This window comes from Sinocyclocheilus grahami, unplaced genomic scaffold (assembly GCF_001515645.1).
Source record: "Sinocyclocheilus grahami isolate Dianchi unplaced genomic scaffold, SAMN03320097.WGS_v1.1 scaffold61.1, whole genome shotgun sequence".
NCBI classification, from domain to species: Eukaryota; Metazoa; Chordata; class Actinopteri; order Cypriniformes; family Cyprinidae; genus Sinocyclocheilus; species Sinocyclocheilus grahami.
The window spans coordinates 3,943,195-3,956,318 of record NW_015505240.1 but is presented as its reverse complement, the minus strand read 5'-3'; the positions used below and the strand labels follow the sequence as shown (position 1 = coordinate 3,956,318).

Genomic DNA, 13,124 nt, shown 5'->3' with positions numbered 1-13,124 from the left:
CTTGAGCAATGCAAAACACCCACCAGCCAAAAACACAGTTTTCTTTGTATGGCAGTTTGCATCCTGCTCTTACTCTAATCTGTTAAACGCTGACATGAAATCAGCTTAATCGTCCCAAATCCCAGCCTGGACTGTCCGCATACAGCCTCTGCTTAACAGCTGCTGTTCCTTTAACTCTATTACATCATTTCTGCTGACGACATCACTGTAGCTTTGTTTGCTTCACTGTCAACTGCATGAAGCAGACTCTAATTATTTACAGAGATTTAATGCTTTTTAGTTTAGATAGCAATGAATATATATATGTATATATATTTATACATTTTTTATTGTTTCACAACGATTGCCTTAAACCCTTTGCTGCTTACACTTTTGACTAAACATGTTTATTTGTCTTTTGGCTTTAACTGTTTTTGTTTTTCTGTGATATTCAGGTGTAATACTGTTTCTGACCTTTAAACGTATGTTTAACTGTCAATCAGTAAATGTCACTCAGCAAATGACTTAATTCAATAAAATAAATTATTATGTTGACAATGAGTCATTGTCCTGTGCAAATGTGCCCCACTGTAAGCAAAAACTATTGACACAATTTATCTTTCTTTTTCGATAAGATAGTATTTTATCTTTCCAGCGCAGGTCGAAGAGATGCATACAGAAGCTCTCTTTGACTGAGAACACAAATGTCAATATTTCACTTTCTTGGCCAAGTCTGAAAATACAATTTGGCTTGAATGGTTTTTGGTGTCCTTGACGTACCGACAATATGATAAACTACCATAATCAGAAACCCGACTCTGCTGTCATAATGAAAATCAAAGGGAAATGAATCAGGTCCTCTTCACTGACGGCCTTATATTGCGGTGCTTAGTTAAGCTTCATTCCACTGCAGCACTATTCGCTGTTTTACTCCCCAAACAGACAGTGACTTTGGCCTCTGACGGGATCATGAAACATTTATGGCTTCAAAGGAAGGTTGAGACCTGTGAAGAAACATTCTATATGTGATGCAAGATTTATGACATAATTGCATTCCTTGTATTCTTTTTTCACAAAGAATTTCTGTGTTCAGTATGTGTGACATATAAACAGATCTAGAGCATGTGTGGCGTCACGAGTTGCCAGAGCTCCACAGGCCTGTAAATGATTCATTTTACCACAACAAGAGGAGTAATTTAAGGTCAGAATACTAGCAAACTCAAACAAAAGAGAGAGATAAAGAGCCTAAAAATGAAAACCAAATAGACAAAGTTTAGACAAATATACGCCAGTCAAAGCACATGAAATGCAGTATGGAACTCGTAAATGTCTAAACTGTTCAATTTGGGGGCGGTAAGATTTTTTATGTTTTTTTAAATTAAAGAAGTCTCTTCTGTTTAGTCTCTACTTTTATTTGACCAAAAATGCAGTAAAAAAATACTGAATATTATGAAATATTATTACAAATCAAAATAACGGTTTTCTTTTTGAATATATTGAAAAAATGTAATTGATTCCTGTGATCAAAGCTGAATTTTCAGCATATACTCCTCAGTCCTCATGATCCTTCAGAAATCATTCTAATTTGCTGCTCAAGAAACATTTCTAATTATTATTATTATTATGTTCTGATTATTATTATGTTGAAAACGCTTGTGCTGCTTCATATCTTTGTGGAAATGTAATACATTTCTTTGATTCTTTGATGAACAGAAAGCTCAAAAGAACTCATAAACATCTAAACTGTCATGCGACACCAATTCATCTAAACAGAGTCTTGATGAAGGCTGCAGACAGAGATAGAAAGGGGGTCATCTCTGAATATCCCAGCCCTCCTCAGAGAGAACGGACATCTGACTTTAGTCTAAAACCGGTTTAGCTTTCAGTGGCCTAATTTATTCCTGCATAAGAAAATGTTTAAAATGGCTTAAAGTGGCCATAGGCAGCAGCCAAGTTTGGTTTCACTGCTCAGGCTGGTCTGTTTCATTGGTTTTAATGGCTAAGAGACCATCTAGCCAACCAGAGAAGATCTGCAAATTTACTTTGGGCTAGTTTAAGCAGGAATAACCATGCATGAACTGATCAAATTGAATACCTTGAATGCAATGTAAGTCGCTTCAAATGAAAGCATCTGCCAAATGCATGAACGTAAATGCACGAACTAGCAAGAGCTATGATGCAAATTGTTAATTTCACAGCACAGGATTCAAAGCTAACTGTTAACATTCATTTACATATCTATAACTTTCAGGAAATACCATATATGAGTACAATATTCTGTAGAAAATCATGTTTAGTCCACACTGACCTTTACAAAAACTGTGATACCATGGCACTAAATGCCATATTTATACCATGGTGCTTAAAAAGCACTTTAAGAAATTTTAAAGCATCCTAAGAAACATTTTTCTATGTTAAATTTTATGCTAATGCCATGGTAAGAAGAAATAGTGGATGTAGTATCTGTATTCATGGGAGGATTTTGAATTAGTTTGCATTATTCTGTTTCTGATCCACAGGCAGTTCAGATACTCCAGAGTGTGTTTATTTTAAGTGTTAAAGTGTGTGTGTTAAGCAGAAAAAGAGTTCAATGCTATTGCTTTTAATAGATTTCTCATTTACACCCTTCAGGCTTCACTTTATTCTGTGAGTTTCTATGACCAACCAAATTTACAACCAACTGACACCACAGAAGGACTCTGACATACAGCCAAAGGGGATTTTATGTATCATATGACAAAGTATGATCTATGCAAAGGTTGCAGGGTTTGTATTGCAGTGTTTGACCTCTGACCTCTCTATCCATCTCTCATGTAGATGTCTCACCAATACTTCTGCTCACCAGGGCTGCATTTATTTGATCAAAAATAAGGTATAATCAGTAATATTGTGAAAAAGTATTATAATTTAAAATAACTGTTAACTATTTGAATATATTTTAAAATGTAATTTATTCCTATGATGCAAAGCTGAATTTTCAGCATCATTTCTCCAGTCTTCAGTGTCACATGATCCTTCAGAAATCATTCTAATATGCTGCTCAAGAAACATTTCTTGTTATTATCAATGTTGAAAATAGTTTTTGCCGCTTCATATTTTTGTGAAAACTGGTGCATTGTTTTCAGGATCCTTTGATTTTTTTATAATGGAAATCTTTTGTAACATTATAAAAATATTTTTTAATACATCCTTTCAGAATCATAAAGACTCTATACTTTTAAACGGTAGTGTATGACATAGTTGGATCTATCATATCATAGTACTGGAGGCATATTAGGAGTTAACAAAATCTCCTTGTATCCCAAAGGTCTTCATTTCTAACCCTGCTAAAGGATGATTCATGAACTGAAATGTTGCTCAGTTACCCCATCACCATTGTGTCCTTGAGCTCCAGGGAAACTGTCCCTGCAGTAAGTGCACTGGGTGTCAACGCAATGCTAAAATTGCTTAAAGGAACAGTTCACACCAAAAAGAAACTTCTATCATTATTTAGTGACCCTCATATTGTTCTAAACCTGTATAAATATATTTCATAGTGCAAAATGAATCACTTCTTCTCCATTCTAGCTCTCATTTGTGTCAATGCACATTTCAAGACATCCATAACTACATCACCCTCATGCTCATCCCCAATTATGAACACACACAAACTCTAAAATTGATGTGCCTCCATACAGACACTCAAAACACCCCAGCATTGCAGACTTTAATGGAAATTCGCTGCACTTGAGACTATTAATAAAACATATCTCTCTCATACTGCTATAGCCACATGACTGCTGTTGCCCTTCAACAGACCACGCTATAAAAGGATAGTGTGTATGAAAGGCCAGAAAACAGAAATAGACTCCCAGGATAACAGAGCAAACCCACGGCTCTGACGGCCTTTAGTGGGTTATAGTGTCACACCTGCTTTAACCTGATTATCACACCGCAAAACCTCTGTATTTATCTTTCATCCTGTTATTCCAGCACGTTTTCAACCTTTGCGGTGCAGAACTTCAAAGCAAAATGACGTTTTCATAGCTTATTTAAAGACTGATGCACTAGAAGCTGATGGTATTCTGAAACAATTTCAGGGCGAAAAGGAAGTGCAGCGATTTCATCATTTCAATTTATAAAAGTTCATTGAGTTCGAATGGATCAGGGATTTTGTTGAGTAAAGACTCATTGAACTGTCTGAGCACACTGTCATCACATGTCTTAAACAAGAGGTCGGCTGATATGGGTTTATCCTTGAGTGTGTTTACAACAACTAAAAAATTCAGCTCATTCAATAAACACGAAAACAGAAAACTAGTAGATGTGGACTGATCTTGTTTTTCTCGTTTTGATGTCAATGCATAAAAAGTCATGCTCATAATGCATGCACATCGATGTTTACATGCAGTGAAATTAGGGTAAAGTCCACGAATCCATGTGCTGATCTTTTTTATTTTTATTTTTTTCAGGTTTTTACACTTCCGGTCAAACATTTGGGATAATTATGATTTGTTTTTATGTTTTTTAATGTCTCTTATGCTCATCAAGGCTGCATTTACTTGATCAAAAATACAGTAACAACAGTGTGAAATAAAAATTGTAAATCAATGTTTTTAATTTGAATATATTTTAAAATGTTTTTTTTTCAAGATTCTTTGATAAATAGAAAGTTCAAAAGAACAGCATTTCTTTGAAATAGAAATCTTACTGTCACTTTTGATCAATTTGATGCACCATAGATGAACAAAAGTAGGCTGCTTTAAAAAAAAATCCTACTTACCCAAAACTTTTGAATGGTAGTTTATCACAGTTTCATCAAAAACATGAAGCACAACTGTTTTCAACTCTGATAATAATAATAAACATCTTTCTTAAACATCAAATCAGCATATTAGAATGAAGGATCATGTGACACTGAAGATTAATGATGCTGAAAATTCAGCTTTGATCACAGGAATCAATTACATTTTAAAATATATTCAAATAGAAAAGAGTTATTTTAAATTGTAATAATATTTCACAACATTACAGTTCTTACTGTATCTTTGGTTGAATAAATACAGCCTTATCCACTTATTTCAACTCTATGTTGTGTGTATTATGACTCACATGTACACATGAGATATGTTTATTACGGGTAAGTGTGTGTGTGTGTATTTGTTTGTTATACTGTTTATTGTGGCAATGCAATGTGATACTGTCCCTAAGAAGCTTTGAACACCAATGCTATTTTATTGGCAAACTCTCAGCACCTCTCAGCATGCAAACGCGGCGCGCATGTGTTTGTGTGTGCGTTACATAAATACAGGAAAACAAGCTGTCTGCTGTAGCGCCACTGTTTATTATCTGCACTCATAAACATTTGAATCAAATTAAACATCAAATCCGAATTTAATTATGCAATTTAAACATTTAGAAAACGTGTTTATATTAAAATTAGACACTGTAAATAGACCACCCACACATTTGTAGGTCAGTCCAGATTTGAAAATTAAAGCCTGTGCGTGTAAGAGCTTGTAAAAACGTTTTTGAAACTATGGTGGGCTTTCTCATGTCGGATGCTTCATTGTGCAATTATTAAATCTCTTCAGAGCTCAAAACTGGAATAAATGAGCGTTCTACATGTGTGTTTAGCGCCCTCTGACGGCCTCAGTATGTACTAACTGTTGTGTGTGGCAACTCAAACCTCCCTGTCATCCAAATGTCATCTTCATGTACAGTCTGGGAGAATGTTTGTGTTTCAGCTTTTAGAGAACACTTTTGGGCTCTTATTTGAATACTTTGAATATTCTTTTTAAAGGAATAGTTACATCAAAGATGAAAATGTACTCACCCTCAAGCCATTCAAAATGATGATGAGTTTCTTCACTGGAACATATTTGGAGGAATATAGCATTACATCCCTTGCTCCCCAATGTTCCTCTGGAGTGAATGGGTGCCGTCAGAATGAGAGTCCAAACAGCTGATAAAAACATCACAATAATCCACACCACTCCAGTCCATCAAGTAATGTCTTGTGAAGTGAAAAGCTGCGTGTTTGTAAGAAACAAATCAATCATTAAGGTGTTTTAATTTTAAACCGTCACTTCTAGCCAAAATATGAGTCCATAATCCATAATAATGCATCATCCATAAAAAACTAAAACAAAAAAATCAATCCCCTGTTGTCCTCTCACATCAAAATCCACACACATATTTGTTTAGAAATGTTTTGGATGGTTTGGGTCTGTAAATGGTGTTTGATCTGTGCATATTTCTCTCCCGATTCAGATGAAATTATCTTTTCACTGGAGAAAGCAATATAGAAGATTTGTATTTCAGCCGGAAGCAACGGTTTGAAGTTAAAAACATCTTGATGGATTTGTTTCTTACAAACACACAGTTTATCACTTCACAAGACATTAACTGATGGACTGAAGTGGTGTGGATTATTGTGATGTTTTTATCAGCTGTTTGGACTCTCATTCTGACGGCACCCATTCACTGCAGAGGATCATCTGGTGAGCAAGTGATGGAATGCTAAATTTCCTCTAAATCTGTTCTGATGAAGAAGCAAACCATCTACATTTTGGGTGGCTTGAGGGTGAGTATATTTTTCCCATAATTATTATCAATTATGGGAAAATCTAACAATCCTTTATGCTATTAGGCTGTCAAAACACTCTCACTACTCCTGAACATCTATATAACAAATGAAAAAATCCAGATGTAGTGATAGAGAAGATGATTCCTTAAGAAGATGGTCCCTAAATGGGTCAACCATATTATCATATTATGAGTAGACCACTAAAAACACTTTAAGGTTTTATATGACTTACATACCGCAAAAATCGATTAGCATTTCATCCATGTATGCCAAAGTGGTATGTGTGCCAGCACTGAAGAACATCATGTACAAAGGGGTTTTGCAAGTTGTTTTGTTCTGTTGTTTGTTTGTTTCTGTAAGTTAGACATCAGGAAATGACCTCATAGGTATGATGACATTGGTAAACATGTTCAGATGTGTCTTGAGGCTGCCTCAGTAGCCACACCTGTTACACTATGCCGCAGGTGTGCTATTGTAATGATGAAAGGTACCTTTGGAGCTTTCAATGACCATGAAAGAGGTACAGGAAAATGTTTTACTGAGAAACCAACACAGAGACAGGTTCTTTCTAACTTCAAAATTATTTTTTATGATGCAAAAAAACTTCTCCCCCCCCCCCCCACAATGAGTTGTGCTAATCAACCTCTCTCTGAGCTGGTCTTGCATTTACAGAAAGTAACATTTTTACTTGAGGATCATGCTGCCAATAAAGGGAGTCAGGCCCTGCAGCACCTCAAAAACAAAACTGAACATGCTTTTCTAAGATGAATACATGGAGTAATCACATTTCAGTAATACTGTAAGGAGGACAAAATAAAGTATGGGTAAAACTTGCCCCGCAGGAGTGTTATTTCATTTACAACAGAGGTCAGGTCTCACAGCTGCTGCTGGTAGAGACAAGTAAAAACAGGTCAAGATGATGACTAACAGGTCAGGGTTGGCCAGAATTAATATAAATGACATATTTACCATGGTTCTCCAGCTGTTTCTACTTTACAATGTCGACATTCATTTGAATAAAATTTTCAGTATATTAATTTGAAAATCGAAATCCATTTTAATAAAGACAAAGTAAATAAAACTTGCATATCTTCAACTTTTAAACCACATTTTTACATTTCCAGATGCTTTTGCTTTAACACCCCAGAATGTTGGGCAAAAAGTTGGACATCTGTTTTATATTTGAAGCATACTGATTCACTGTGTATCATCAGTCAACTTTAAACAGCACAAGAGCACGGGCACATATCTTCACTGTCATAGGTTTAGACGCTTTGCATGGTGCAAAGTTTTATTTATTTACATTTTAAATGTGCAGCAAATGCTTTCAGACATTTTTCTAAAGTCTGTAAAAAAAACAAATCTGTTATCTACTCTAAAAACCCATTGGATTTTGGCTCAGAAATGAGCATTTCTGAGCCAAAATCCAATGGGTTTTTAGAATAGCAATTTGATTTATGAATAAAAATATAACAAATTACACACAGTCATATTTGAGGTACAATTGTGCAGTGTTTAGGTTATAGAACAAAACATGAAAATCTATTTGACTAATGTTAAGCACAGGCCTTATTTTAAGAACGAACGGAAATCTGAAATTCTAAAAAGGTATTGAAAATGACTATTTGGCCTACAAACAGTGTTGCCAACAAATTTTCAGGGGAAGTTGCTAAAGGAAGGTTGATTTGTTGCTAAAAGTTGCTAAATGATGTTGTGATGACATTGCGTGATGACGTCATTATGTAATCACGATGCAAAATTGTCAAATCTCAGCAAAAACATATATATTTTATATATGTTCATTTAGATTTGTTCGTATAAATGATATAAATGCATAATATAATATTAAAATATAAATAACTATTTTTAAATTCATTGAATTATCGAAAACTTACACATTTTTGAACCATTACAATTTAAGTTTTATACTTTAAAGCAGTTTAGTAGTAGTTAGTTAGTATGCTGCACTCTAAGAAAAGTAAAAAATAATGCACAATCTACTGTGTTAATACAAAGGAATTTTCTGGATTAATTTTTCCACAGGTTTTTGTACCTGCATTTTTAATTACGCATTGTATTTTGTGTTTTCGGGTTACAACGGATAACAGATAATGTCCTGGAAAGTTACTAGCACCTTTTCCATTTTTCTGCATATTTTTTTCTTACAGTGTACTAACTCATCAACAATCACAGGTACAAGCTACTAACAAAGTGTCTCATAAATGAAAAATAACAGTATTCAATTATTATTATTATTATTATTATTATTATTACTATAAAATTAAACAATTGCAAATAGCAGCTAACGTAATTCCTGTAACGTGTGTACTGCTAGGCATCTTTGGTTTCCTCTTTTTTAAATGGTAAATTGTGCCTTTTTATCGTTTGAGTCACTTATCAAAAGTTGCTAAAAGCTGCCAAATAAATTTTAAAAAATAGCTAAATTTGTTGCTAGGTGCTTTTGGAAGAAAAAGTTACTAGGGTAGTCTGAAAAGTTGCTAAATTTAGCAACAAAATTGCTAAGTTGGCAACACTGCCTACAAAATGATGCCACGAGTAAACAACTCCAATCTTTGCAACCACACCCACTTTCCTTATAACCCCGCCCACAAAAGCATTGTCAGAAAACCTCATGTCAGCAAAGCTGAACGCGCAAAATGATTGACAGGTAGAGGGCGTTCGTGATTGGGTAAAAAAGGGAGGCCCGCTGCTCAGACTCACATAGTCTATGATTGTCAAAGAAACAGATACATTTATTACAGTAATAACACGGGTGATATATGATTGGTATTCAAATCGCTTACAGAACATTTAAGGCCAGTTCTGGGACGGTAGAAATGTTTAACCTAATTAACCGAGATTATCTGAGGCGAGAAAACTTGATATCCATTCCCTTGAGCAGTTAAGCTGCGGGTAAGGACTCCAGTCAAATCTATTCATCCAAATCTTTTGAGTAAAATGATGAAATCTTTGAGAGAAAGGAAAGCAGAATGCGTGCAAAATACTTCGAAATATGAATCGGATGACTTGACCAGACTTGTTATAAGAGTCTGTTTGTATGTTTTCCCTGCATTATGTGGGAGGACAAGGTGGTGATTTGACTACATTATGTCAGGCAGTTTCGGTCATAGGCACTATATAGTACGTTATTTCGGGAGCTGTTGTATTATTTCAATGTGGTGGAGCGGGTTGCACAGTTCGCGCATGCGTGTCACCACCATTCCGATGAACTGTGGAGGTAGGTGGGTGTGTGGGGGGGGGTCGAGCACAGACTCCCTCATCCATGGCTGCTGAGAGTTTCAGCGCATCAACAAAAAAAGAAAACTTAAAGACTATGTATTTTAAAAGCTGAAACGCGGGCTCGCACCGATTCGATGATTTCGGAAGCTCGCGCAGGAACTCTTTCTTCCTGACAGGAATCTGAGCGCGCGGCTTTCTGCGGACGCAGCGAAATGAATCAAATTCTATTGTGATGTAAAAATGAAGTCGGAAGCGAGCAAGGGCTGACAAACGGAGTTTAAAAGTGAGACCACTGCCCGGAAAAGTGGTACACGAAATCAGATTTGACTGCTTATTTGCAAATGTACATTTTTTGAAAGGCTGGAAAAGTTGTGGTGTCGTTCCTTCAATCTGACTGGCAGGTAAGGGATGCAAGGTAGGTGCTAGAAACAAGAATCGGGATTGTTAAATTATCCCCAATGAAGTAATTCGAGGAAATGGCCCATCAAGTTTTGACTGAGAAGAAACATCCTTGGACGGAGTTTATTGGTTGACTGAGTTACTAAGGGGCGACCTCGTCCATTCTTTCCCCCAAACATTCCAGCGATGGATAATAGTTTTCCAGGCAGCAACAGTGCCGTGATCCAAAAGGGAAAGTTGGTGTTCGTCAAGGCTCAGTTGCAGGGTGGAGCGCCCTGGGGTTTCACGCTCAAAGGTGGGCTTGAACACGACGAGCCGTTAATCATATCGAAGGTAAAGTATCACCTTACTCACCTGTACGTCTGTCACCTGAATATAACCGCTTCAGCACTCAAAGAGTCAGCATGTGTCAGTCAGCATGTTATACGCCAGAGAGAAACATAATGAGGGATTCATGCTTTGTGGCTGCCTGGAAGTGAAATGGAAATTGTGAATGTAAAGATGCCAGAGAGCGTATGATACAAGGATTTGAACACTCAAGTCACTCTTAAAATGTTTGAATGTCATTGCATATTAGATAACAAAAGTAGCAACATATCACAAGCACACGTTTTAAACTCTGTTACACTGTTTAAAATAAAGACAAACAGTATTTTGGCACTTTTTGATAGTTAAATGTTAGTGGGACATGTCTATAGATGTGGTTAATGTGATGGCAGCACCTGTGGTTATGGCTATTTTGGCTTGGACGCCTGTGTGATTTTATTGGTCACTGTGATGTTGCTGGATTAACATCAACAACAGTTTTATCAAACGATCACAGTCCTAAACTTAACCCTAACCATTTACTACCACTAAACTAGAGGGAAATGATATGTTGAGGTGTACAAGCCTCTGAAACTAGACCTTACAGAACTCTGGCCCTTTCCCAGTCATTCTGATTGATTGATGTTGATCCACAATGATGTTCTAATTGGCAAAATCAGGGTTGCCGAACTTCTTACATCCACTAAAATTATTTTAGTGTCAGTTAGATTAAAAGTCATTGCAAAAATGGCTCTGAAATGTGACTTTAGTTAGTTCTGAGAAAATGTAGACTGTTTGCAGATGCCACTTGGTGTGGTATTGCTAATGCAGTGACTTTCAGATAAGTATCCAAATATGTTTTGGTGACACTGTGTGTTTTTACACTAGTCATATTACATCATAAAGGAATAAAATATATATATATTGAAATAATGCATTTGTTGATATGCATCTCATGTTATGGTTATGGATTTTACTTATGAAGGTCACTTAAGGTGCAGTGCAGACTGCAGACTGTCGGGTCCGTATGTCACATACTTCTTAATGAGAGGGAGCGTCCCTTCAGGCATCTAGACGGTAATTGCTGAGTACTGGGTCAGATTCTTGGTGTGACATCCAGACCAGCGTGAGTAACAGATTTCGACGTGCTACATTCATAAAACAGTTTTTCACATGCTCCTGTTCAATTCTCCCACATGGCTGGAGTCTGAGCATAAAAATAATAGGCAATGGAATTCTAGAATGGTATATTTGGGGGGAAAAAATGGTTTCTGTATCAATATGTGTTTAATTTAGGCTTTTATATTTTTAATTTTAAATTAAAATGTTTTCTGCCAATGTAGAAGTTGATGGTGGTCAATGCACCAATGTTGTTACAGTTCTCAGATTGTTTTTAAGGTTGCTAGGCTTTTCTGGGTGGTTGCTAGGTTCTAAGTAAAGTTGTGGTTTTATTTAATTTTATTCAGCAGTTTTCACTGGCAAAATCCAGTCATTTCAATTGGAAACCACACTCGCAAATTATGTGTGAGGGCAAAATATTTCCCCACACAAATTTCGCAACAGGTTCAAATTGGTCATGCGGATTTGCCACGTTGACAAATAGAAATCTGCTTAGTTTGAAAGTGATTTCTATGTGGGCTGACCTTCTTACCTCGCTACACTATTGACAATAGACAATGGGCATTTTGTTTGACAACATTTTGTTAAAGGTTTGTTAATGTGACCTAGAAGTCTCTATGATATTCTCATTCCTAGATGGCTTGAGTCTATGAGTTTATGAGATTGTTTTCACCCGTTACATTGTCTGATAGGCAAAAATGATACAGATTAGAAGTATTATTCAAATTTGTATCAAAAGCAGAGTGGTTTTAATACACTTTTAAGTGGTTTTAAGTCACTAACCCTCCCTAAGTATTAGAAGTAGTTATAGTGGATCATTAGGTAATTTTGATGAGGATGGGTAATGGAATTAATCAGAGATTCCCGACCCATGTATTTTTTTCCTTGGAAACAGGAAACATAACTCATTTCCTTCCCAGCAAGGAAGTAAACCAACAGAAGCAATAGGCTTATCTAGTCACATTAGTTTAACTTATTACAAATAAGCAACAGCAATGACGCTTGTAATAAAGTTTGCAAGTTTCTAATGAAAAGAGGCATTTTAATGAAAATCTGGTGTCTTTTTTTATAGTGCTTGGTGAGGAATTGTGAACTTCTGTCATATTGATCAGAATGGATTCATCTATTCAGGTCTGAATTGTGAGTCCTGACTGCAAACTGGTGGTTAATCTTTGATCTTGTGATCAGAATGAGCTCTTTTGCACTCTAGTGGATCAGTATTGATCAGTCATGTTGGCTAATCAGTGCACTGCAGTCAGGGAGACACATGGGAATGAAATGAAAACATCCCAGAGAGTGAAACGCCTAGATTAGGCCTCACAGGAGAATTCCTACTTTATTATATGACATGTATATATTCTGTCTAGTTCACCCAGAGGAGGTAGGGCTTTATCTTTGAAGAATAATGGAGACTAATTGTTGGCCTCACAGGGGTTAAATGCTTTTCCCTTGAGATTGATAAAGAGTTTTATCACTTTTCTGCTGTGGCTGTGTGTGTGTGTGTGTGTGTGTG

The 13,124-nt window shown here is 36.1% G+C and overlaps 1 protein-coding gene across 1 annotated transcript in view; it reads left to right on the top strand.

Moving 5' to 3' along the window:
* The first annotated feature begins 9,837 nt into the window (after positions 1-9,837).
* Positions 9,838-13,124, top strand: part of LOC107584659 (protein Shroom3-like) — a 62,105-nt gene continuing 58,818 nt past the window's right edge. The window contains exon 1 of the mRNA XM_016271369.1: positions 9,838-10,519. Coding sequence (XP_016126855.1) covers positions 10,373-10,519 — 147 coding nt within the window. The 5' untranslated portion in view covers positions 9,838-10,372. The remainder of the gene's footprint in view (positions 10,520-13,124) is intronic.